The 26810-nt window shown below is 38.8% G+C and overlaps 2 protein-coding genes and 1 long non-coding RNA gene across 3 annotated transcripts; 1 reads left to right on the forward strand and 2 right to left on the reverse strand.

Moving 5' to 3' along the window:
- Positions 1–2: 2 nt before the first annotated feature.
- Positions 3–3083, reverse strand: LOC110059478 (uncharacterized). The gene is made up of 3 exons (XM_020766172.2): positions 2800–3083; positions 1307–1485; positions 3–740 (listed from the first exon to the last, which is right to left on the reverse strand). Exons 2-3 carry the CDS (start codon positions 1478–1480, stop codon positions 276–278), a joined length of 639 nt encoding a protein of 212 aa, XP_020621831.1. The 5' UTR covers positions 1481–1485; positions 2800–3083; the 3' UTR covers positions 3–275.
- A 1372-nt stretch (positions 3084–4455) lies between these two features.
- Positions 4456–5888, reverse strand: LOC110059493 (somatostatin receptor type 5-like). Its single transcript, XM_089275783.1, has one exon. The coding sequence runs from the start codon at positions 5886–5888 to the stop codon at positions 4836–4838; it is 1053 nt and encodes a 350-aa protein (XP_089131909.1). The 3' UTR covers positions 4456–4835.
- Positions 5889–8436: 2548 nt separating this feature from the next.
- LOC110059498 (uncharacterized) lies at positions 8437–13871 on the forward strand. The gene is made up of 2 exons (XR_002297770.2): positions 8437–8563; positions 13687–13871. It is a non-coding gene; the product is annotated as an uncharacterized LOC110059498 (long non-coding RNA).
- Positions 13872–26810: the final 12939 nt, after the last annotated feature.

Raw genomic sequence — 26810 nt, forward strand, 5'->3', positions numbered from 1 at the left:
GATTTTCTTCTTGTTGTTGCTTGAGTCTCACAACTCGCAGAAGACAACCTCTTATAACCGGATCCAAATCAGGAGCAGTTTAGTGTTCCATGCATGTTGTAAAAGGCTCTCTCGTCACCAACCCATTTTCGCAAAAAGGATAAAAACAGGGAGCGCGGGGGTTGATGGTTTTCCGAGGGCAGCTAGCTCACAATCCCGCGCGCAGCGAGCTCCAACCAAACGTTCACGCCTGAGAACTTGACAGGTAAAACTGATCATAAATTGCTGAAGCCGTTCTACGCTTCAGCTGACGCTTGAAACATACAGAACAGTGAACATTGCACGTCAACTTTTACGCTTGATAGAGATACATTAACAAGGCTCGGTTCGTTTTCACGAATCAATATTGTCGTTAATACAGGATTAGGAGATTTTCCGACGACATCAAGTAATGTAAAAACATCTTTGAGATCTGAGAACGAGTCGATGTGGACGAATTCTTCGCCCTCTTGACTAATCCAGTGTAACAGTTCAGAGAAGCGCTGTTGTTGTTCCTGTTCCTTTTGTTGTTGTTGTTGTTGTTGCTGCTGCTGTTTTTGTTGTTGTTGGTGCTGGTGCTGTTTTTGTTGTTGTTTTTCATCTTCGTCATTCATAGTTATAGTTGTCTTGTTAGCAGCGTATTTTAGGCATGACTCCACCACGGTACCGCTATCACTCAGAGATATCATTTCAAATTCATCTTTTCTGGGGGTATTTTCTCTCTTAAGAGAAAGAAACGGCAAAGACAATATCAAAATCAAGTTGACACCAGCACGGAGGTAGTGCTGGCGACACTATACTGTATCGTATGGTAAATTGTTTGCACCTTTTACCATACTCTCAGATTGTGGTAGAAACGGCGGAAATTTAACAGACCTCTTTCTCCACATCGTTCTTCTCTATTTTCCTCGATCCGCGCATTTCTTTTTCCGACCCGAATATAATTCCAACAAAATCTGTCAAGCTGAGCATTATGGCTTGCCTTGACCTCCGGCGCAAAACGACAGCACGGCGGACGGAAGGATAAAGAAGCTATAGTGAAATCTAAAAGACAAACTCCAGCTTTACTAATCAATTGCGCCCTCTCTTAATTGACTTAAATATCGTTAATGCACTTCTATAAGACTCTTCAAACGAGAGAAGTTTATCACAAACGGAGATTATCATTTCAAATCGAAACAGAGCCCGCCTGCACAGCAGTGCAGTACTACAAAAACCCGGCATAAGACTGTCACAGGCTTATTTCGAAATGTTTAAGCTACAAAAGTACAATATAAAATTCTCCAACCTCATAATTGTCTTGCTTGTCTGCTGCCCTTCGAAGAATCTCCTTCAATTCCTTTCTTCTAATTTTTCTGCAAGGTACATACTCAGAGGGGCTGAAATGACACGCCACAAATTGGCCCTCTGCTTGAAGGATGGGCCGTCCTGAGATAAGACCCTCGCTGTCACTTTTCGACATAATGCCTGCATTTTACAGGGGAGACTGTTAACAATTATATATATGGCTGATTTTATATGATTTGATTCTATCAATCTCAGTAGCTGTCATTTATAGCAAACTTTTTCGTAGATTCTTTCTCTTCCGTTCCCTGGAGTTACAGTGGGGGAGCTAAAAAAGGTAACATTGTGGCTTGTAAGGAAAAGCTTTCAGAGCTTTGTGTTGTGCTAGAAGGTAAATATAAAGTTCTGCTGATGAGCATTTAAACTCGTGTACGGGACGGAACGGGACGGGACGGGACGTAAACTGACCTGGTTACTTTCCCTAAGAACAGGCCAAAGCCGCACAACTCGTCCCATGTCTCTCCGAGAAAAACCGCGGTACTGTCATTAGAGTATGACAATTCCATACCGAAAGAAAGGTGCACGTGATGTCTCTTTCTCTCTCATCTTCACCCACCATGATTTCGACGTTACTTGTTCAAATTCTCCTTAGCCTGTTCCAGGCTCTTGGTGAGTGGGGACGATCGAAGGCGGGCGACGAGCGGGATCAGCGACGAGCGGCTACCAGAACCCGCTCGTCGTCCGCCCGCTTTTTCGATCTTCCCCACTGACCGAGAGCCTGGAACAGGCTAAATTCCCCTCAGGCCCTACGCAGACGTTCTTTACGCTCGTCACGCAACCTGACGAGCCCAAAGTTCTAAATATCATTATTACATAGATGGTGTCAAATTCTCGTCCTCAAAAACTACCACTGATGTCAAATTCCCGTCCCCAGGGGCAGATCAAATGGTCGGGGTAGGCCCAGGGCTATTTCAACGATGCATACGCAAAGGGTCATCAAGGGACATGAGGGGCCTGTTCTTAGAGGAACCCGTAGCCCGCTTTTCGCTACCTGTCCGCGAAAATATCCTGGCGTTTTAGCGCTAATGAAGCGAAATAAAGTTTTTCGTTTTCCAAGAGCTTTTTAAGACTGAAAAGTGCCGTGTGCCATCAATTAATGACATCAAACCCGGCAATTTAAATCCCACGTCATCTAGAAGTTTGTATTCTTATATTGCAATGTTCTTCCTGTTTGCTCCGCTGTTGCTCTGCTGACTAATGCTATCTTTATTTGAGTACTATTGGAGTCCTGCAATATAAGTTACGATTCTAACATTACAGTAATCTGCAAAATCATTTAACCTTGCTACCTAATCTACGACCCCAACTCAACTGTTTGATCACGAAATAACATCTTACCGTAAGCGATTTAAATAGATGTATTTTAATACACCTAAAAGGAGTACAAAGGGATATTTTTTCTCTCAATATTTTTCAAAGGATCGGTAACAATCTTACCTTAGATTTTTGCAACTTGATTAAACTTCATTCACCCAGTGTTCCGTTTACTGATTTCACTTCGTTTTAGGAATACATTTTGTCGATTCTGCACGCGCCGATTCGTGTTACTGTCTGTCAAAAGAAATGGTTTTTTTGCAAAGTGGCTCAGCAAGCAACAAAACAAAGACAAATCGTAAATTATTTTTGTCCAGCTGTGGTAAGTCTACGCTTCATATGTAACTGATTTGTTTGACTTGTTAATTTAAGGCACAAAGAACGGAGTTGCATAATAAAGGTCAAATGTCAATATTTACTTTTCTTGCAACTGCTGCGTCACTGGGTAAATATAGGCTATTATTACAGTCATTCTATCATTAGCTCTTACGCAGATCGTCTTGTGACCCATCACGCACTCCTCCATGACGTAGGGGTAGAAAGATTTCGTGACAAGCCGCGTAGGAGGCTATCCTATCGTATGACCGCGCGATCAGACGGAATTTCCTAGGTTCAAGGGGTATTCTGCAATGCAGGCGCATGTTGGCGAGCGAGCGCACGCATTTTGATAAGGCGAGCGCCATCTTGGATTCAAACTCGCAAACAGACGAAAAGGGGTCCTAGGGAGAGTAGGGGTGAGGTTAAAAAAGGAATCACAGGGGAGGGGGAAGGGAAAGAAAAAATTTTCCCTGCTTCCGCTCCCACCACCGCCCCCCCGCTCACTTTTGCTGAGACAACATGGCGAATCTACACGATCGCGAGCTAATACCGATAACACGTGAGCACATGGAAAACGCCTGCACTGCAGGCTATCCAAGGGGAGGCAAAACCTAGCGCCCTCCACCCCCTAGCCTGCGTTGCAGCCGAACGTGTCACAAAATCCACGGTATACTAAACCGGCGGCTTAGACTGTCTGACAAATGCGACAAATGCGTTTTTCGCTACCGTCAATCAATTGTTCGGCGGCTCCTCCCAGCTTTCGACGACTGCCGAGCGCGCGGTAATCAAATCAAATCGTTGAGCACAGTTCAGACAACATAGCCGGAAGCTGGGAGGAGCCGCCGAACATTTGATTGACGGCGGCGAAAAACGCATTTGTAGGTTGAGCTTCGAATTTTAGAGTCCGCATGTTATTGAAAGGCGCAGTAAGGAGAAAAAACAAAGAGTTTTGAAGGCAAGATCTGATTCATTGCGTGATTTCTTACGTTCTATCAAAACATACAGTCAAGTACTATGAGCTATACTTCTATCGAATTCTTGGGAGAGGGGGGAGGGTGGGGGGAGGGTGGGGGCCGGGGAGTCCTGTGGCCGGAGGACCTGACCAGTTATGGCCCACGAACAGCGAGTCCCATACAACATGGCCAAGTGCCAAAAATTATTCGTAAAGTTCCAGTTTTCTGTATATTGAGCTTAACAGTTGTCGGAAACTGAAAATGTTTTGGTGATTAAGGGCTCATTGTTTTCTTTCCTATACCCTATCGGCCAAAAAAGGCAGCGTGGGCGTTGGGAACAAGGATCACATGTCGACCGCGCCTGAACTGACCTGTGAAAACCTGTTTAGGGACAGACCATCTTTTAATTTTTTTGAGGGGGATGGAGGGGGGGGGGGGGGTGGGCAATTTCCCAAAAAAAATCCGCCACAGCAAAAACTGCTGAAAAACAAAAATCCGTGGGAAAAAAATTCGAGCAAACGCGTTCTTCTAGCCAGGTCATGTGTTTGACTTGATAAAAAATTATTGCACAAGCTATTAGCTGCTATTGCTCAGCAAAAATAAATCACGCACAACCTAAAGGTGAGAAAAAAATTTCATGCCCCAGAAAATTGCGCAATTCCCTCCCCCTGTGTCCCTTATCAGGCTAGTAGACGTGTAGACGAGTTTTATTGGTCCAGGCGTCTTGTCTATTTCCTTGTAAAATGTTGTCAAGTTTGATCCCATTGTGCCACATTTGGTGTTAAACCACCATTGCGTTCCAGGTGGCAGAAGATGATTACCAAAACTAAGGAGCGCCGTCCGGGATGCAGTGGATGAGAAGTGGAAATTGGGACGTTATTGTCTGACCTAAGGGTTTAAGTCCAATATTATTGACTGTCTCAAAGTCTGTGGTGCTGAAACTGGCCTCAGCCTTCCGTGTATAGACTGAACCAAGATCGCAGCATGGTGAGTTTGTGACAGCGACAGATGGCGTGACAAGAAACCGTGCACTTTGACGGGACAGCAGCCTAACGCAATCTCGAAGTAACCCCGTCTGTAGGTGGAATTGGTGACCCCGTATATAAAGGGGTTAGTGCACGAGGTGACAAACACCAGGGCCGTCGTCCAGTGATATGTGGTGAAGTTCAGTTCTGTAACGCCAAACGAGGACAGCACATGTAACACTTGATACGGCAACCAGCAGGACAGCATTGAGAGTAACGCAATCCTCACCATGCGGGTTCTTCCTTGTCGCGTTCGTAAGGCACGATCGCTCGGCAACACACGGTTTTTGGGGATCCTGGTTTTGAAGAGCATGTGCAAATAAATGCCTAACATGATCCCTGAAGGGATAACTATGTTCAGAACCAGTTGTGTTAGCGCCATAAAAGTCCTCCTTGTTCCTGAGATTTTGTTCCAGGTGCAGCAAAGATCCTCAGATCTACTGACGTCATAAGATACTTCAAAGAGCCTTGGCGATGTCGAAAGCAGCGCCATTATCCAGATAACCACAGACATCCCAACTAAATGTTTCTTATTGAAATTAGCCCGGTAACTTAAAGGCTTAACCACAGCACACCAACGTTTGTAAGTCAGAATGAGACAAATATAAATTGAAGCGTTGCTGAAAGTGAACTTGATCCACCCAGACCAAACTGTACGGCAGAATGCATCGCTTGGAAAATAATCAACCTGTCTTCGAGAATAACCGTTTAAAATTAAGGAAGACGTGATGAGGAGAACAACAGCAGTAAGTAAATCAGTTATGGCCAAGATGAGAAGAAAGACGTTGTATGATTTCTTCAGTAGAACTCTGTTTTTGGCAAAGAGAATACAAACTAAGGAGTTTGCACAAAATGCTAAGCTCGCTATGATGACCAAAGCGACGTTTGTGGCTTGCGTTTTCTCATCTAGCGTCATATTTAGCTTCAGTTTTTCACGAATTTTATCTGCTTCTTGATCGATTCTTGACTTTTGTTACACTGAAGAGGTACCTCTTGACTCGAGATACCAAATGTAACTGAACTAATCTGAATTCAATGACGAAAGACCTGCAATGATAAAGTCTCACTAAATGCAACCGCCACAGCAAAGTAATCTTTGCCCGCGATAACAAACATTTAAGTGAAATTGTATATTTCTTAATGCATCATTTATCAATTAGCAGGCAGGTATTTTGTGATTGCAGCTGTAAAATAAGGAGGTTACTTCCGAGTTAACAATGACTGTATGTTGATTTATCCTAAGGCAAAACTTCTGATAAGAAAATCAGATCCGCCGATGACTCGCACTAAATCATTTAATGAAAATTTCAATATTTGTGGATTATACACGAGATATCGATCGTGTTCGAATTCCAATTTAACGCTTTTTCGTGGGTTATCAAAAAAAATTGACTATAAACAAGTAATATATATGAAAATAAAATAGCACATAAAAAGCAATTTAAAGGTACCAACGGGGAAATAAAACGGAAAGTGATTTTTTTTCAACGTCGCAACATAATTTTTCAATACTATATCAAAGTGTACTAGAAATGAGCTTGTATCAATTTCGGATTTACTTCGCTTTTATACAGTATCGAATGGAGCAAAATCGAGAGTTCTGGTATTGCTTTCTGTTACTTGATTTTGTTTCATGGAAATGTTTGGCGAAAGTAGGTTTGCCGGAAAACATCGGGGATTAATTGACTGCTGAGGTTCTGGATATTTTAAAACTAATATTTATACAACAATTAACAAATAAACACAATTTAAAACTACAGTTTGTGTGTGTGAGAGGGGGTTAAATTTTAGCACGATGAGCTATGAAAGGCAAATTCTACGAATTTTAAACCTAGATAATTGCATTTTTATGCGTCATTCCTCATAGATCTTCAAATTAATTGTCGGAATGATCAAAGAAAAGGCTAATTGATCAAAAGAACCTTTGTTTCGTTTATCTTTTCAAGTACAGGGGTGGGTTTTCTGCTCGGGTTTACTCCCCGTAATTTTTGGTAAGAGTGTGCGGCCCGACACTCAACTTGTACCCTATTTCAGACCAAAATCGGTGATGTTCCATACCCCACCGAGTTACTACGCTCGTTCTCATCGGTCGATAGGTGTGTTTAGAGGAGACCTATGTAAACACGGTTGTGACGTTTTAGATATGGCGCGTATTTTTTGAGAATTGTTTTATAAAAGCCGTAGAGTACTTTTTTCGTGTTTACATAGCCTCATCTAAACTCTCGCGGGGAGGGGGGGGGGGAACTGGGAGAACTCGAGACAGGGGCTATGTAAACACGGAAAAAGTACTCTATTGCTTAATTACAGACCTGAGCAAAAAATCAATACCCCATTTCGGACTTCTAAAATTAGCACACGGCTCTTACACATGACCGCAGCTAACCAGAAATAGATTCCATTTGCGCAACTTTTCCAGTTGAGAAGGGCTGCAAATTTTCCAATGTTCCTTGTAAACAAAATGTCACTGGCCAAGCCAAAGTGAAAAACATGGCTTATTTCAACCCAAAATGGTCAAAATCTATACCTTTCCCCCGGGGGGGTACTCCCAAAAAAATGGGTGGGAGTGTGCGGCCCGCTTCCCAAAACCCTTACCGTATTTATGACCAAAAACTGCGATTTTCCCTACCCTATTTTTGACCTGACCAAACATTCGATACCCTATTTATGACCGTTGTAGTTGGCACTGCCCTAAACATAATTTATGAAGGGCATTTGTTAATGGTATCATCAATAACGATGAAAAAGTAGCTTCTTCTAATATACATACTTAATTGAAAACTAGAGTGCAAAACCCCGCACTCCTATTCTATTTATGACCAAAATGGCCAAAATCGATACCCTATTTATGACCAAAACGGCTGAAAAATATACCCTTTGGGGCCGCACAAATCTATACAGTCCATATAAGGGAATACCACTCCACCCTCCACCCGCCGCCCGCGGAGGTTCTGCTGAGTAAAACCAAATTTTATGTCCTGGATGCTCCCCGCATCTGGATTTTAGGAACTTGCAGGCAAGGACATTGCATCGTTCTACTGAGAGAAACACTCAAAAACTGAGGTACAACAACGGTAAAGGTAAATGAGCAAACGTGTTCGACACCATTTGATGATAATCTCTGTGACCAAAATGTATTATCACTGTATGAAAAATTTCGATCGCTGTTGATATTTGTCATTTTGTGGGCTCGAGAGAATAACATTGGCAGAGTCAATGCCTGCGCGCCCTGCAACAACGACCCTGACGATCGAACAGCAGGGAGGGGGGAAAGAGTAGAGAGGGAGAAACTAATCGAAGGATTAGGTCATCTTTATTTCCCTATTTAGTGAGGAAGCATATGCATTTAGCCTGCGGAAAACAGGTGGGTTGTTCGATCACGATCGCGCTCTCATGGACACCTCATGTATCAGGTCACGCGCGATCTGCAGCTGCAGTGACGTCACCGATCAAAGGTAGCTGGGGTTCAGGCTCTCCTTAAACTAGCGCGGATTCTTTGATTCAAGAAAAAGAGAGGAGCGTGTCCCCTGAGAGGTGACTCTTACAATTAGTACTTGTCGGTACTTAAAACAATAATTACGGGGACAATTACAGGTACGTGGACGTTTAAATCATAGTTTTCAAGAGTAGACTGCAGTTGGCAGAAGCCACTCAGGGCACTTTTTTACCGCGCGGATCTGAGCGGTAAACTCCCCCGGGTAAACTCTTTCCCAAAATTTTTACAACCCGCGGTATTTTTGGTACACGGTGTTCACGTACTCGACTTGAATTCCCCAAAAAAGTTTCCTGTGGCTCGGTTCAAAGGCCACTTCGTTAATGGGATATTTCATCAGCAAAATGATATAGAGCTCTTCTACTTTTTCTCAGCCTGATCTGTACTGGAAAATTGAAATGATGGTCAGAACAGACAAACAGCCACCCAGCGAGACAGAGATTCAGTTTTCTAGCTTTCTGCTAGGGTATCTAGTCATCAAATAGAGAGCTGAAGCTTGTGTAAGCATAAGCATTTTAAGAAAAGTTGAAACTTTTCTGAACCGCTTTGTTCTCATTATCTGATTTACACCCTCAAAATGCAGACAGAAAGTTATTATGAATGGGTTTCTGCAATTGAATGGGTTTGTTTTGCCAAAAACTTTCTTGATAAAAACTTAACATGATTAAGCTTAAGTTTTAGCATTATAACTCACTGACCAATCTATCAAACAACAAAAAAATATTAAAAACTCTTCAAAGATTGAGCTGCTCCTGTTTGTTGACCTGTTAGTCCACCGCTATGAATTAGCCAATCAGAATGGGTTGGTCATGATCAGTGGGTTATGTTAATGCAGGGGTTTCATTAAAGTTTTCAGTATTAGGGCAACTCGTTTTCTCAAGCGGGCAAAACTTTTTGATTTGAACTGTAACAAAAACTTTCCCTAGATCGTCAAACCAGGTGGGCAAAATTATCCTCATAGCCAGTCAATTTGCCCTAGCCTCTACGTACCTGACTTTATTAATGAACTGCTGCAAATGTTATGTACATTAACAGAAGACAAGAAAAACGTAGAAATTTTTGAAGTTCTGCTGCTGTGTGACCATTCCTAGAGGCTAGCCAATAAACTTTGATCAGAAATGCATGGTGTATTTTCATGACATTTTAATGCTTTCTCCTTCCTCTTTCCAATTTTTCTAGGAAAATCGAGGGGGACTCTACTCGCTAGTTAGTGTTGTATAAGAATGCATGGAAATTGCTCTAAATGATATATGTCAGAAGGCATTTACTGTAAATAAACTGTCTTGCCTTATGTTTGTCTTCCGTTATTTTAATGTCACTGTGTTCATCAAGCCATATAGGTTAGCTATACTTTCCTGTAGGCAAAACCCCAGAAAATATAATTCACCTCAATGGCTTCAATCTAGCTGTAGGAACACAGAAACATTAGAATAACACACAAAAAAATTAAGCCACTTTCATTTATATAGTCTTGTCGACTCGTTCAATGTAGAGGAGTTTTTGTTCATTTTCATGCATAATTTGTCTTAAATTGCCAATAGCATAATGTACCATAGATTGTATACTAAGCCTGGGTCACCTCTGAAACAACCAGCTTTATTTTTGAATCCTGAAAAAATGATTAGAATCCCTCCTTTACTACATTCTGACTTTCCAATATGGGCACTTTGTTTACAAATGGATCAGATATCAGGTCCATTATCAGTTGTAGAAAGCAAAACAAGAAAACAGCTTTGGTTTCTGCCATTTATTTCTACATTATTTATCTTTATTAACTCTAAAAAATAATCAATAGAAAAAGTCTCTTCCATTATTGAGACAGGAAATGAGTGATTTTACAAAACAATTGACAAAATTAAATTATCAGACTCAACTATGTTAATATAGTTGGTCAAAAAGAAACAAAATGCTGAACAATAAAAACACAAATGTTGATAAGTTTTATAGAAATTGTCAGAAAATAATTAAAGTAAATTTTCATGGGTTTTGTAAAAATCACCCAATTCCTGTTTCATTTCTTAAAGAATCCTAAATGCGCCACAGCTGGACACGTAAACCCCAAAAAACCAATACTTGGTAAAAATGGGGACCGTGTACCCCCGACCCACTGCTATGGTGCCACCTTTGGGGTTTTAAGGTGCCTAAACAGATTATAAACCATATTCAAGGCAGACAGACTGTATTTCTTTTTTGTATTAATACTGAAAGTGAACTTAAAATAATACTCTTAAAACAGGTGTCCCGTTTAAGCTAGACTTGAATTTTTGACCAACTTTAAAATTTTATCTGCAAGTATTGCACCTACATTTTGCATTTTTTTATCTGAATTGGAACATCTGGAATTCTTCATGCATTGTTTATAGCATTAACTTGTTAGATGCTTTGAAGGTTATTTGTCAGGGTTAGTGCTAGTACAGCTTTAAAAGCAAATTAAGAAGAATCCAGAATGTCCCAACATCAGTTATTCCAGTACTGATCAGGTAGTGAAATTAATACTAATAAATTCATGCTTGGAAATTCAAGTCTGGCTCAAAGAGGCTGAACTTAAAAGAAAATTAATATTGGTGAAGTCAAGTCAAGTACTGTAAATAAATAAATTAGTAATAATTAATAAAAGTAAAAGGATCATTTTGAAACCTCATTAGTGACCACTTAACTGTTTAAATGCCAGTAATATATATATTTTTTTCAGGTTTTAAAAGATGAAATAAAAAGCCAATCAACCAAAGAAAATGTAATAAAAATTGCCTGGCTATTAACTGATATACTGGCCGAAATAATGATTAAAGCTCTTAGCAGAAAATGATTGCTCCACAGTTAGCCAAATTTATTCACAGAAGAGTGATCTTAAATCATGATCAGATAATCAAGGAGATGGAGGGATTGAAAAACATGGAAACATGTACATGGCATTGGATGACAAAGAGACGATGCTAGTTCTTCCATTAAACAATTAGATTATGAGCTCGTGATTTCTATCACCCGATAAAAATCAAGAGTGAATAATCTAATTGTTTTAGTATAAATCTACTTATTAGTTGTTCAAAATTTTATCTAAATCCTGTTCGAAGACACCTCGAAAACAGGAAGAAGCGGCTGTCATTTTGTTAACAAGCGTGCACTGCTACGCTACTCACTATTGATGACAGAATAGATAGTGAGTAGTGTAGCCAATCAGAGAATGGCATTTGTGATAGAATGCAAGTAGATTTATACTAGAAGGTGATAGTACTCCTGCAGGATTTTTTTTAAATTTTTCAATTAAGTTTTTTTAGGCCAATTAAGAATTAACAAAAACTATTTCAAGGATTTTCACTTTGAAATGGTGCTTCAGTTGTTTAGAACTGTGTATCATCTCTTTGGCTCCAGTTCTGATTTTATATACAATCATGACCTCATGAATAAAATTGTCAGGAATGAAATTTGGAACATGAACCAATTATTATTACTAATCTGTGGAGTTGTGGATAAATTTGGCAACTTAGGCAATTATTTTCTATTGAGAGTTTTTCACCATTATTAAGGCCAGCATATCTGATTAGCACAGGCAGTTTTTATTTTAATTTCTTTTGTATAGTTGGAGGGATTTTCTATGTCAGTTTGCAAGCTAACTTGATGACAATTACTTCAGTTGCAACTATACTCTATCTAGACTGTGATGAAGTGGTCACTTAATGAAATTTCCTCCATGGTGGAAAGCTAAACCTAATTTAAGGTCTGGATTGATCTCTAGCTTCACGTCTGCCTACGTCTTACGTAACCTATAGCCTCCTCTTTTTTGATATTTAAACAAAAATTAACTTGTTCTTCTAAATTTGAACCTTGACTTAAAACAGTTTTTGTGATTGTAACATTTTAAACTGAAATTGGCCAACAAAATTTGATGATCATTATTGACGAATACGATCAATACAGTCCAGCCTGGTTTAATGACTAGGATACAATAGCAAGTAACAACTGGATGGAAAAAACCTTCAGTGAACAATCCTGGCCTATTGTAAGACAATTTGAAATTTGTCATTGTTTATTTGTTGTAAAAATATATAGTTGAGCAATATACTGAGTAAACATAATAAAACAAATTGTCTGAATCAAGTGAGTTCATCTTGATTCACTGTGATTCAACTAGCAACGTCAGGTACGCAGTCCTTCAGAAGTCTTCCAACTGGTGATGTTTAACATTTCAAGCGAGTGATATCTGTTTGGCCCATCATGGGCATCTATGGCTGCTGGCTGTAAACCAAAATGTAAATTTTAATGGTCATTATAATGGTGCTTTAACTTTTTATGTGTGAGATGCGAGTCAAATGGATATTGGTCTCTGGATTGATCGATCGATCAATCAATCAATCAATCAATCAATCAATCAATCAATCAATCAATCAAAATCAATCATTTATATAAAAACTCTGTTAGAACCTTCAGTCAGTACAATAGCAGCAGTTTCATTAATAGCAGCAGTTTCATTAATAGCAGCAGTTTCATTTCAGCTGGAGGGCAACGGGTAATCACAGGGGGAAGGGCAAAACTATTTGAACTGAACTTCTTTGAAAAACTTTCCACTAGACGGTCAAATCGGCCGGGCAAAATTGTTCTCACAGCCAGTCGATTTGCTTGGTGTCAGGCCCTTAATGAAACCCCTGCTGTAGTATACATGCATCAATCTAAATACAAATATTACATGAAGAGATCAGGTTATCCCTGAGCAGGGACATTGTGTTGACATGTTTTTGCACAAGATACTTGTGCCCTTGTGATGCCCAAATGTGTACCAGTAAAGTGTTGCTATTAGCAGCCTGACAAAATGAATAGCAACTTGACAAAATATACTCAACCATAACAGGTGTTATGGGTTGTGGCCCATTTCGACAGCCCAGCCTTCTCAATGGTGTCTTAATAGTTTTTTCCAGGGTTGTAGCATCCTAACACCATAGTTGCTCTCATAGAATGACTGCTAATTAAACCATGGGGAATATGTTTTTCATTACTAGCACAATTTAGGGGATGTGTTTTAAACCTCAGCCTGATTTTTGTACTATGCAAGTGTCACTTGTTTTGGGGTTATTTTGGGCAGCTGTTCCTCCCCTTCTTCCTATGCCCCTTAACCTAGATGTAGAGCAAGGTAAATGCTGCTAGGATGTAGAGCACTTGTAAAAGGGCATTTTTCATACCTTGTTGAATGGTGGTGCATCATCACTTCATAATTTTTTTGTTGTCCTTGCAGGTATATCTGCATGGCTGCAGTTGGTGCAATCTGTCAACGTTGTGCTGAGGTAGATTTAATTTCTCCATGACAGGTACCACTTTCAAAACTTACAACCTGTATACAATAGGAATGAAATATCACTAAACTGTACTTTGAAAAACTGTTAAAAATAAACTTGATAACAATCAAGAAGCATTTACAAATACTAGCTTTGCTTCTTCATTCATTTAGTTGTAATTCAACATCATTGTCCAAGAATGCTACCCTTTATACTGTAGTTCATCAAGTGTGACAGATGATGTTGTGCAGAATAGGGTTTTAGTACATTTTATAAGCAATAATTACTAAGGGTATAATGTGCCCTTCTCAGTAATGGAAATTGTTTCTTGACCACTTGCCTAGTCAAGACAGGCTGTAGTCATACGCTTACGGACTAGTCAAATATGCTCCAGATTGTTCGACTGACAGAACTAAACAATAATATTGTTGCTAACTGCTGACTGATTGTTGACGCTGCAGTACATCACAACTAAAATATAGACTGCAAACACTTTTGTACCTAACTGTTGGCTGACAACTACATGCAAGGCTGCAGCATATCAGAATCTTTCAAAAATAATGAACCAGGTAAATGTTTGACAACTGTTCTAAAGTAAAGGAAAATCTTAAACATGAAGAAGATCACTTGTCAATGTTTACTTACATAAACTGTAGTGTTGTAACAGTTGTGTAACAGTACTTGCTGACACTGGTTCCAGTAATGCCGCAGTGTGGCAGAATCCTTCAATATAATGAACCAGATAATTTCTCACAAATTTTACACAGCAAAATCAAATCTTAATCAGCAAAATCTTAAAAGTGAAGAAGATTATGTGGCTTGATTACTTACAGACACTGTAGAATTTGCTGGTTCCTTATTTTGTAATGGATGCTTGTCTGTTTCTTGTTTGTGACTAGGAGTGGCTGGCAACTCTTTGGTCTTGTGCTGGAAACTGAAAATAAATCATACAGAATATTGTATTCTGGCTGATTTTAACTGAGATGCATCATATATTTCCAAGGAAAGAAGATTGCTTGATTACTTACCAACCCTGTAGGATTTGCTGGTTCCTTATTTCATAACGGGCACTTCTCTGTTTCTGGTCTCTGAGTGGGTGTGGCTGACAATTCTAATTTGGTCCTGTGCTGGAAACTGAAAATAAACCATACAGAATATTGTGCTCTGGCTGTTTTTGAGTGATGGTGCATTGTACCACATATTTCTTATGAAAGGAGATTGTTTACCATTGATACAGCAGTGAAGATGAATTTATATCCAGAAGTATTTGTCATCACATATCATATCATATAGTGACTAACTACCTGTCAGGTAATTAGTCACTATACAGAGTATGGAGCAATTCTCTAGGTCATGGGAAACATTATGTTGTATGGCAGCACCAATAGTGAATCAAAAGTAGTGATGACAAATCCTTCTATTTATAAATGTATCAAAAGTATGGTACAATGCACTATCTGTGTATACATCTTTGTGACGGAACTAAATCACAATGTAGACAGATACCCTGTGCTGATAACAGACTACCAATTTTGCAGTGAAACATAACTTGTTTGGCAGACAATTGGTGGGAAATGTTGGCCGACTGTTGACTGACGCTGGAGCATAACAAAGTTTTTAATGAGACAGTTCTTCTGATTCCTCCTTATATTTGTCGTGATTGATTACGTGTACTTACAATGCTGTGTCATAAATGAAGCAGCTGTACATATGCTGTCTCCTGTTGCTGAATGCTGTTTCCTTGTTTCTGGGTGTGACTTGCAGTGATGTAGAGGCTGGGAACTAGAGGCTGGGAACTTAGGTGTCATCAGCATTTCATTGTTACTGGAGGTAATGTGGTGTGCTGGAAGCTAATAACTTTGAAACTGTTAGCTGACTTAAACTAATGCTGCGATGCTGCAGATTTATTCAGACCGGACAAGAATTGTCTGGTATCAATAAATCTGGTTATTACTCCTGATTATTCACTGTTTACTGACTGACTCAACATCATGGCAGAAGTTTAGTGAATGAGAGTTCGACAATTCTCCTCCTCACTGATGATCTGATGCTGTGGTACATGCTGTAGAGTGTATACTATAAAAATACATTCAGAGAAGTTCTCTATGCTGACTTAAGATTCTGCAGGACGCCACAAGTGTGATACTCATAGTGACTATTAGTGAACTTATAAGCCATTGTGGCTCTCTGTTAGATGTTGGCTGCAGGCTACTCTTGCTGCAGTGTGGCAGAATTTTTATGGATTGGACACTTATTGCTCAGTATTTAAGTGAAATGGAAAAATAAGTCTTCACATTAATGGTTGATTGATACTTACACTGAAGTATACGGCAGAACCTCTACATATACCATCTTCTTGTGTCATTGGTCACTGTTTTCTTTTGAGTAGCAATGAAGCTGGTGTGCTGGAAACTAAGGACTTGAATATAGTGAACTGACTAAAACTTAACCCATTGACTCCTGGAGCTTTTTGCCAAAAATGCATTTTTTGGACATTTTGGAGATTTTCAACTTGGATATATATGAGCCAAATTAGTTCCAATCTGCTTAAAAAGGCATTTGCAACATGATAGCGTGCCTTTCTCTCCTCTAGCACAGTGCTTTACGACATTTTTGTGCTGTAAACTGCTCTGTTACTAATATTGCTGCAGTGCGGCAGAATTTCAGTGAGCTGGAAAATTCCTCTGAGCTAGTATTCCATCACTTCCATGCTGTTGCCTGACTACTGATGTAGCAGAATTTCTTTGCTGAACAAACCAGTGGCTCTGTGCTGTTGACTGCAGACCAGTATTGCTGCAGTGTAGCAGAATTTTAGTGAACTGGCCTGGACAATTCCTGTTCCTTACAGTTGACTGATACTTACAGTGTACTGTAGCTTACACCATAGTGTATCGCCTGTTCACATCAATGGACCCTTCTTTCTTGTAACAAAAAAATCTGGAATCTAAGAAATCTGAAAATGGTTAGCAGACATAAAAGAACCAAGTAAATTTAATTAGATATAATCTTTGAATGATTTTGTGAATTTGACAGGACCAGACAATTGCTCCTGATATTTTACTCGCAGCACAGAAATAATGATTGCTCTGTTAACAATGCAGCACTGCTGCTCTGTGCTGAGTACTTGACTGACTCTATTGCACAGAAGAATTTCTACATAATTATGAACTACCAGTAGTTCTGTGCTGTTTACTGCAGAGTATGGTAAATGCAGTGCAGCAGGTGTTTTTTGGACTGGTTAATGATCCTGGTAAAGCTAATGTACATAGTTGATGTCAGTAGTGCATCAGAATTCTGCTGAACATACAATATTGCCTTGTAAATTCTTAACAACACCATTGATACTTCCATTGAAGTACCTGTATACATACCGTCTACTCTTGTCCTAAGACCCTGTCACTGTCTGGCAATAAAGTGCTGTGCTAGAAACTAAGAACTTTGAGTAGTGTTAACTGTTCACTAATTAATGTAATGCTACCGTAATGCCACATAATTTGTATGAACCAAACAATTGCTCCTCAATGCTCACTGTTGACACTGCAAAATAATGTGGCTGAATAGTTTGAAAAAATAATTTTTTTTCCCCTGACAGTCAATTGATCACAGACAATGTAATACACAAGAATTTAAGCAGAGTAGGCAGTATGTATTGCTGCTCTCAAATGTTTCAAGACTAGTTCCTGATCCAGTCATGTCAAATGTGGCATAATTGAGTTGACGTAATAGACATTATTGCATAACTGTTGACAGGAAAACTGACTTTTTGTGGACTAATTGACTGTTTTAAATGATGCTGTTGATCCGTTACTTGCACTGCCTCATGGAAGAAACTGTTTGAATAGTTCATATGGCCAAATGCTTACTTAAAGTCATATTCAGATTATGAAAAGTATTGCTTACCTGACTTGAAGATGAATTAAATGACAGTATTCAAATCCTTCTGGAAGTAGGTTCTCATCTTCCTCTCTGTTTTCACTAATCAAATTGTGGAAACATTTACTTGCTAGTATGTCCATATTTTCAATCTGTATTGAACTCGGTGTCAAAATACCACTGAACAGCTGAAGTTTTTGAAGACGGCTCCTTGAAATGACAATCTTAGCGTAAAAATAAGCTTGCTCCATATTCAAGACAGATCCTGAAATAAAACTTGGTTATTTCTACTTTTATGCTGTTTAGCAAAATGTTGCTTTGCAAGTACATTTGCTAAACTGTTCAAGAAAATAACACTGACTACCATGTTTTTGACAATTTATTGCTTGGAAATGACTCCACTAAATCATTACAAAAGCACTGATTACATTGTTTTTATGTGTTTTGTGGTAAATTAAATACAATTACATTTATTTGAGTTTTCAAAAAAGTAACAAAGACTACCATGTTTTTTGACATGTTTTTGTTGTATTTTATTTATTTTGTTGTCATCATTTTACAAATTGAATTACATCATTCTTTGCTATGTGATAAATTGGATGCACCAAAAGTGGATTGAAGCATTGCCAGAATGATTGCCCCCGAAAATGGGCTTACATACCGAATAACTTGAAGATCCTGAAAGCAAAACTCTGAGTTAGTAGTTTGTGGTGTTTGTCATGGTTTCAAGGTGAAGTCACTCACTGTACCTGCATAGTTTTATTGTTACATGTTGAACTATTAGACAGTGCACAACAGTGCATTATAGTTTGTGCGCTGCAAATACATGTAAATGGAACAAAGAAAGCATGCCACTCTGAAGCCCCTGAAAATGGGCTTGTTGCGAATCAAAGACCCTGAAAGCAGAACACCGACTTTTTACTTTTGTTGTGTTAGTCATATTTGCAAGGTGTTCAACCTACCTGCAAATTTCTAACACACTACATGAACTATAAATTCAAGAACAATTTGGACACCAGTGCAATTTTGCCCCCGAAAATAGGCTCAATCCTAAAAAAAATCTTCCGTGTTGCTTGGCATGATTCAAGGTGTTCTTACACTTACCTGCGTAATATCCTTTATCATTATTAACTATTATTAACTATTGAACACAGACTGTACACAAGTGCAAGTTTGCCCCCGAAAATGAACCTGATCATAAAAGCAAACATCCTGGTTGTTTGGTGTGATTCAAGGTGTTCTTAATTACCTACCTGTGTAACATTATTATGATTAGATTTTGAACTTTTGATCAATACACAATAGTGCAAATTGCTGATCCCAAAAAAAAGGTACAGCTGCAATACAAACATACCGTGCCCCCGAAAATGGGCCAATTGTTGTGAATCAAAGATCCTGAAAGTAAAACAGTTAGTACTTTTGTTGTTTAGCCTGTTTTCAAGGTGTTATTATTTACCTGCGTAACATTATGCGTGACATATCAATCTTGAACAATGCACACCGTACAAGATTGCCCCCGAAAATAAGCCAAACCCAGCTTTGACAAAAGTGCACTTAATATATTTGTTGCTGATGTGGTCTGTTTCAAAGAATACAACACTGACAGCCATTAGTTTTTTTAGTTTTATTATCATCAAATTGTTACATCAAGCTATGATCTTAATTAATCCACAGGACCTACATTAATCCACAGGACCTAAATTGATATAGGGTGGGGCGCGCTTCTATGCACAAAAAATTTGGCGTCTGGAAAGCACTCAGGTGTTCCTGTGCCAGTAAAAGTTGACACCCCGAATGGAACACCCAGTGTGCCCCAGACGGTATTCAGTAGTCTTCAGTGGCCTGCTAACGAGATTTAATCGCTACCAGACCTTGATTTAAAAGTTGAACTGAAAGCCGAATCGAAAGCTGAACCGAAAGCCGAACCGAAAGCCGAACTGGAAGTAAAATCAAAGTTCCCACGTACCTCATGCCAGGTTGTAGAACTTGCCCTACCTTTGGCCAAGGGGTTTGGATGAGGTAGATAGACTGCTGACAAACAACCAGAATTTTTCATGGACAGCTGTCAAAATTTATTTTGAGATCAACAGAGAATTGTTCTAAAAATAATTGAGAACAGGCAAAAATAGCTCAATAGCTTCTGAATGACAGCTTTCAAAAATAATTTATCATGTGACAGCAGACATCTGCTTAAAATATGACAAATATTTTAGCTTAAAAATAGTCAAATGTTTTTTACTGTCAGCTATCAATTTATCAAACAGACAATTGGCCTTAATGTGTTGTAACTGATTGATAGCAGGAAAATTGCTTTCAATGCTCTAATTTCACACCAACAGACAATTATTCATTATGAAATATAGCTGAGAATGGACAGCTTCCAAAATTTATTGCGAGATCAACTCACAAATATTGTTCATAAAATATGTAAATTGTAATTTAAAAAATACTTAGATATTTTAACTGACAGCTCTCAATTTATCAAACAGATAATAATAGCCTCAATGATTTTTAAGCATGGAAATTGCTTTTATCTAATGCCCTTTCTTTTAGATCTTTTATTTGTTACTTCACATCAACAGACATTTCACTGTAAAATGTAGCTGAGAATGGCCTTATGATTGGTTGCTGTTGTTTAACTGTCAACGTTTTGTATGCATGACATCAGACAATTATCCTTTAGCAAGAACAGCAACTTAATGACCGAGAACATAAGAAACGAACACTAAGGCAAATAGCCAACAGTTCTAACTCAGACAGCTTTTAAAAACTTTCAAGATTTTTGTGTGACGATAAACAATTGGTGTTTAAAATGAGTTGTCAATTTTGTGACTGTCAGTGGATGTATCTACCCCATCCAGGCCCCTAGCAATCCACAGTTGATCCTCCAGGCAGGCTTGTGCAGGACCTAGATAAGCAGCACTTTCAAAAAGCGTTGGCTTATAAAAGCTTCAAAGAAGAGACTAGAAGAAATGTTTCCACAAGTATTTTGAATTTGTAGAGATTTTAGGTAGAACTGAGATCGCAAGGGATATATTGGTACTTTACTTTTGATTGGCATGCTTAAGTGAAATTCAGGTCAAATTTGTTACAGTTTTCTTGAAGCTTGAATGCCAACGATAATTGAAATAGCTGTTGGTTTACAATTAACATGCTACCCCACAGTATACATGCAATACTCTCTCAAATTCCCCAAATTTCAACAAAAAACAATTTCGTCTATCAATTGTGTCAATTTTCTACTGGAGTACAGTATAATATTCTAAATCTGTCTTTTTTCAAAAAAAAATTTTTTTTTGAGAACAAATTCTGTTATCAATGTAATTGAAGAAACAAAACAAATAATTGGACTACTTTTTTGAGCCTTAATTGTCTTGCTTTGATAGTCTTTTTTGATCTCATAGAAAGTGCTAAGCTTGTTTGTTGAGTGTGCACTGTCCCAGTTCTCATAAGATCTGCAAGTTCTAAAAACTGAAATAGTCTTTTCCCTTAACCCATTTAAAAGTTAAATGTCTTAATTACAGTAATAACCACTAAACTGAGGAGAAGCAAACAAAGTCTTCCTCCATGCAGTTGAATGGCCATTTCCTACAATATAAGTTCATGTCTGGTTGAACCTTGTTTGCCAAAATAGTTTTGCCGAAAGAGTCTTACTAGATCACAGTGCTTGGACTCTGTCATCAAGTAAAACTGAAAGAATTAGTTTCATTGATGTAACTAAGCGGGGAGGCACATCGAATGTAAAGTCAAGTCAAAAGAAAACTATTGATCCATTATAGAGCTGATGTGAAGATGATGTAGGGCCGATGTAAAAAGTCGAAGTAGTGCCGAAGAAAAGCCGATATAAAGCCGAACTCCAATGAAGTAGCTGAATGAACCTGAAAGAAAACCCAGGTGGACAGCCTAAGGGGAGGACCCACATCAACCCAGGGGCCCAACTAACTAATCTAACTACATTAAATTATACCGAATCAGAAGTACAATGACTTCTGGCTGAAAATTTGGTTTTAAGGTTCATCCAGAGCTCTATCTAACCCTCCCTCCCAACCCACAAGGAATTCACCAACCAACGTATTTACAATGTCTTCCTTCAGAATCTTCTTTCTGACTCGTTCCCAGTCTTCTCATCTGAGGAAATCGTAAGTATCGATTGACAATGGAAAGGAGAAAAGAGAAGAGTTTAATTTCTTCTTCTTTCCCACCCCTCCATCATCACCACACCTTAAAATGTCCCCATCAGAGTCGAAATGGTAGGAGCCAGGTCTTTACTTGAATTGTGGGGCTAAGGAGAACTGAGGCCAGAAGTGGTAACTGGGGTGCTGAAGCGGTCTGACTGTACTGGACAGTAAGGCTCATCGGAGACCGAGGAAAGCTGAAAAAAGAAAAAAAAAACATTACTCCCCTGCTGTAATATTAAAGGTGTAGAGACAGGTGCAAACTCTAAACTATTTACAGCCGTAGAGGTGATGTAATTACATAGAGATTGATTCCAAGATATTTTCTCATTTATTCGCACACACATTTGATGCCAAAGAAAATTTTATCAGAAAAATACGGAACAAGCCAGTGCAGCTCTGTGCCGTGGACTGTAGACTAATATTGCTGCAGTGCTGCAGAATTTAAGTGAGCAGGAAAATTCCGCCCAGTTTCTATTCCATCACTTCCATGCTGTTGACTGACTACTGATATAGCAGAATTTCTATAGTGAACAAGCCAGTGCCTCTGTGCTGTGGACTGCAAACTCATATTGCTGCAGTGCGGCAGAATTTCAATTAGCTGGACAGCTAGTAATTTCCATCACTTTCGTGCTGTTGACTGACTACTGATATAGCAGAATTTCTATAGTGAACAAGCCAGTGGCTCTGTGCTGTGGACTGCAAACTCATATTGCTGCAGTGCAGCAGAATTTCAATGAGCTGGACAGCTAGTAATTTCCATCACTTTCGTGCTGTTGACTGACTACTGATATGGCAGAATTTCTTTACTGACCAGGCAAGTGGCTGTATGCCATGGACTGCAGACTTGATGCTGCAGTGCTGCAGAATTTCAGTGAGCTGCACAATTCCTCCTAACTTCTATTCTACCAATTTTGTGCTATTGACTGACTACTGATATACATGTAGCAGAATTTCTTCACTGACCAAGCCTGTGGCAGAATTCCAGTGAGCTGAACAATTCCTCCTAACTTCTGTTCTTGACTATCAGTTTCATGCTGGTGACTGATTACTGATATAGATGTAGCAGAATTTCTACACTGAACAAGCCAGTGCCTCTGTGCCATGGGCTGGAGACAAATTTGCTGCAGTGTGGCAGAATTTTAGTGAACTGGCCTGTTGATAGAGAATTCTTGATCCTGGCATTTGACTGATACTCACAGTGTGATGGTACAGAGTCTAACTCTACTTCCTGTTCACATCAGTGGACCCTTGATTCTTTCTTGTAGCAGAAAGCTGGAAAGTAACAACTCTGAACGCTGTTAGCAGACATAAAGAGCTACTTTATATTAATTTATATTGATTATTAATATGATCTGTCAATGGTTTTGTGAATTTGAAGGGACCAGACAATTGCTCCTGATCTTTTACTTGTAGCACAGAAATAACAATTGCTCCTTACTGTTAACAATGCTTCACTTGCAAATATTTTAACATGAAAAAAAATGTCTGTGCCATGTATCTGCCTGACTCAATTGCACAGAAGAATTTCTATTATTATGAACTAACCAGTGGTTCTGTGCTGTTGACTGCAAAGTATGGTAAATGCAGTGCAGCAGATGTTTTTTTTGGACTGGTTCATGTCATCCTGATAAAGCTGATGTACATAGTTGATGTCAGTAGTGCAGCAGAATTTTAATGAATAGACAATTTTTCCTCATAAATGTAAATGTACCACAGAATTTCTATAATGTGAGTGCATGCAGTTCTCTGCTGTTGATTGCAGGCCATTGTTACCGCAGTGCAGCAGACAGTTTTTGGATGAGTTATTTGTCCTGACTGTGAACTAGATTGTACATAGTGATGCAGTGCATCAGAATTTTGGTGAACAGACAATTTCTCCTTGTAAATTCTTAATAACACCTGAAATATCCCAGAATCTTGTATACTTACCGTCTACTCTTGTCCTATGACCCCGTTACTGTCTGGCAATAACGTGCTGTGCTGGAAACTAAGAACTTTGAGTAGTGTTAACTGTTCAATAATATTGACATAATGGTGCAGTAATGCCACATAATTTGTATGAAACAGACAATTGCTCCTCAATTCAAACTGTTGACACGGCAAAATAATGTGGCTGAATTTCAATGACCAAATGTTACAGATAATAATTAATTTTCCCCTGACTGTCAATTGACCACTGACAATGTAATCCACAAGAATTTAAGCAGAGTACGCAGTACGTAATGGTGCTCCTAAATGTTGACCAGTTACTGATCCAGTCATGTCAGATGTGGCATAATTTAGTGGACTTAAGACAATTGCATAACTGTTGACAGGAAAACTGACTTTTTGTGGACTAATTGACTGTTTTAAATGATGCTGTTGATCCGTTACTTCCACTGACTCTCAAAGAAGAAACTGTTTGAGCCATCTCCATACGTCACTGTACTCACCTGTTTTCAGCTGGAAACTGGCAACAAGAGCTGTGTGCTGAAAACTGAGAACTTTGAATATTGTTAAGTAACTTAAACTGATGCTAATTAATACAGCAGAACTTGTGTGGAGCGTGCCAGACAATTACTCCAGATCCCAACAACAGTCGTAGTGGTCTACTAGAACCTTGCTTGGATAGTACTAGTGGCAACTGCCAAAGACTGTATTTAATTACAGTGCAGCAGAATTGTTAAAGATTAAGGCAATTGCTTCTTTATTCTAACTGACTTACAACTTACTGTTTTTTAATTTCACCAAATTTTTTGAATAACTTAGTATAGAAACTTGTATCATGCTGCTAATGCTGTGGTATTTTATAGTTTTTATGGATCACACAATATTGCTCCTTACTGTCATGAACAAGTTCATGGATTGAACAGTCAACTGACTGACTGATTTTTCTGAAACAAGACAATTGCTCCATACTGATCTGACCAGATGCTAAAGTGCAGAATTTTTTTTAGTGATCTGGACAATTCCTCCTAACTGGCAATTGCCTATACATTTACTATACCTTATGCATTGTTTCTTGTACTTGAGCCTTAGTTTCTACTTACCTCACTCATGGCACTGTCTCCTTTAATACTACTGTACTGAAAACTGACATAAAAAGTTAATATGGCTGCATGCTTACTTAAAATCATATTCAGATTGTGAAACGTATAGCTTACCTGACTTGAAGATGACTTAAATGACAGTAATCAAATCCTTCTGGAAGTAGGCTCTTATCTTCCTCCCTGTTTTCAGTAATCAAATTGTGGAAATGTTCACTTGTTAGTATGCCCATCTTTGCAATCTGTATTGAACTTGGTGTCAAAATACCACTGAACAGATGAAGTTTTTGAAGATGGCTCCTTGAAATGGCAATCTTAACATAAAAAATAGGCTTGCTCCATATTTGAGGCAGATCCTGAAATAAAACTTGGTTATTTCTACTGTTATGCTGTTTAGCAAATGTTGCTTTGGCACCTGTACATTTGCTAATCAAAACTGTTCAAGAAAATGACATCAACTACCATGTTTTTGAATTTTTATTGCTTGTAAAAGACTCCATGAAAGCATTACAAAAGCATTGATTACATTGTTTTTTGTGTTTGTTATGGTAAATTAAATACCACTACATTATTTGAGTGTTTAAAAAAGTACCAAAGACTACAATGTTTAATTTGACATATTTTTATTGCTTTTTGTTTGTTTTGTTGCCATTTACAGTGAATTACATCATTCTTTGCTACATGAATTACATCATTCTGTGCTAAATGATAAATTGGATACACCAAAAGTGGATTGAGGTGTTGCCAGAATGATTGCCCCCGAAAATGGGCCCATACCAGTAAATTGAAGATCCTGAAAGAAAACTCTGAGTAATTGGTTTGTGGTGTTTGTCATGAGGTGAAATTTCTTACCTGCATAGTTTATTGTAACATATTGAACTATTGAACAATGGACAGCAATGCATTACATGTATAGTTTGCCCGCTACACCAACAGGTCAACAAAGAAAGCATGCCATGCCCCCGAAATTGAGCTTGTTGTGAATCGAAGATACTGAGAGCATTAACACGGTATGGCATGATTCAAGGTGTTCTTACTTACCTGCATTATATTAAATTATATCATTTAGAACTTTTGAAGAGTGTACTCAAGCGCAAGTTTGCCCCCAAAAATGGGCTTGATTGTAAAAGAAACATCCTTGTTGTTTGGTGTGATTCAAGGTGTTGTTAATTACCTACCTGTGTAGTATTATTATGATTACATTTTGAACTTTTGATCAATGCACAACTGTGCAAATTGCTGATCCCCCCCCCCCCCCAAAGGTACAGCAATACAAATATGCCATGCCCCCGAAAATGGGCCAATTGTTGTGAATCAAAGATCCTGAAAGTAAAAGAGTTAGTACTTTTGTTGTTTAGCCTGTTTTCAAGGTGTTATTACTTACCTGCATAACATTATGCGCGACATATCAATCTTGAACAATGCACACCGTACAAGATTGTCCCCAAAAATAAGCCAAACCCTGCTTTGACAAAAGTGCACTTAAAATATATTTGTTGCTGATGTGGTCTGTTTCAAAGAATACAACACTGACAGCCGTTAGTTTTTTTAGTTTTATTATTATCAAATTGTTACATCAAGCTATGATCTAAATTAATCCACAGGGCCTACATTAATCCACAGGACCTAAATTGATATAGGGTGGGGCGCACTCCTATGCACAAAAAATTTGGCATCTGGAAAGCACTCAGGTGTTCCTGTGCCAGTAAAAGTTGACACCCCGAATGGAACACCCAGCGTGCCCCAGACGGTATTCAGTAGTCTTCAGTGGCCTGCTAACGAGATTTAATCGCTACCAAGCCTTGATTCAAAAGTTGAACCGAAAGCCGAATCGAAAGCTGAACTGAAAGCCGAACTGAAAGTAAAATCAAAGTTCCCACGTACCTCTTGCCAGGTTGTAGAACTTGCCCTACCTTTGGCCAAGGGGTTTGGATGAGGGTAGATAGACTGCTGACAGACGACCAGAATTTTTCACCGACAGCTGTCAAAATTTATTTTGAGATCAAC

The sequence above is a fragment of the Orbicella faveolata genome, unplaced genomic scaffold, assembly GCF_042242905.1.
Source record: "Orbicella faveolata isolate gen_17 unplaced genomic scaffold, um_ofav_v1 contig_4, whole genome shotgun sequence".
In the NCBI taxonomy this organism is placed as follows: domain Eukaryota; kingdom Metazoa; phylum Cnidaria; class Anthozoa; order Scleractinia; family Merulinidae; genus Orbicella; species Orbicella faveolata.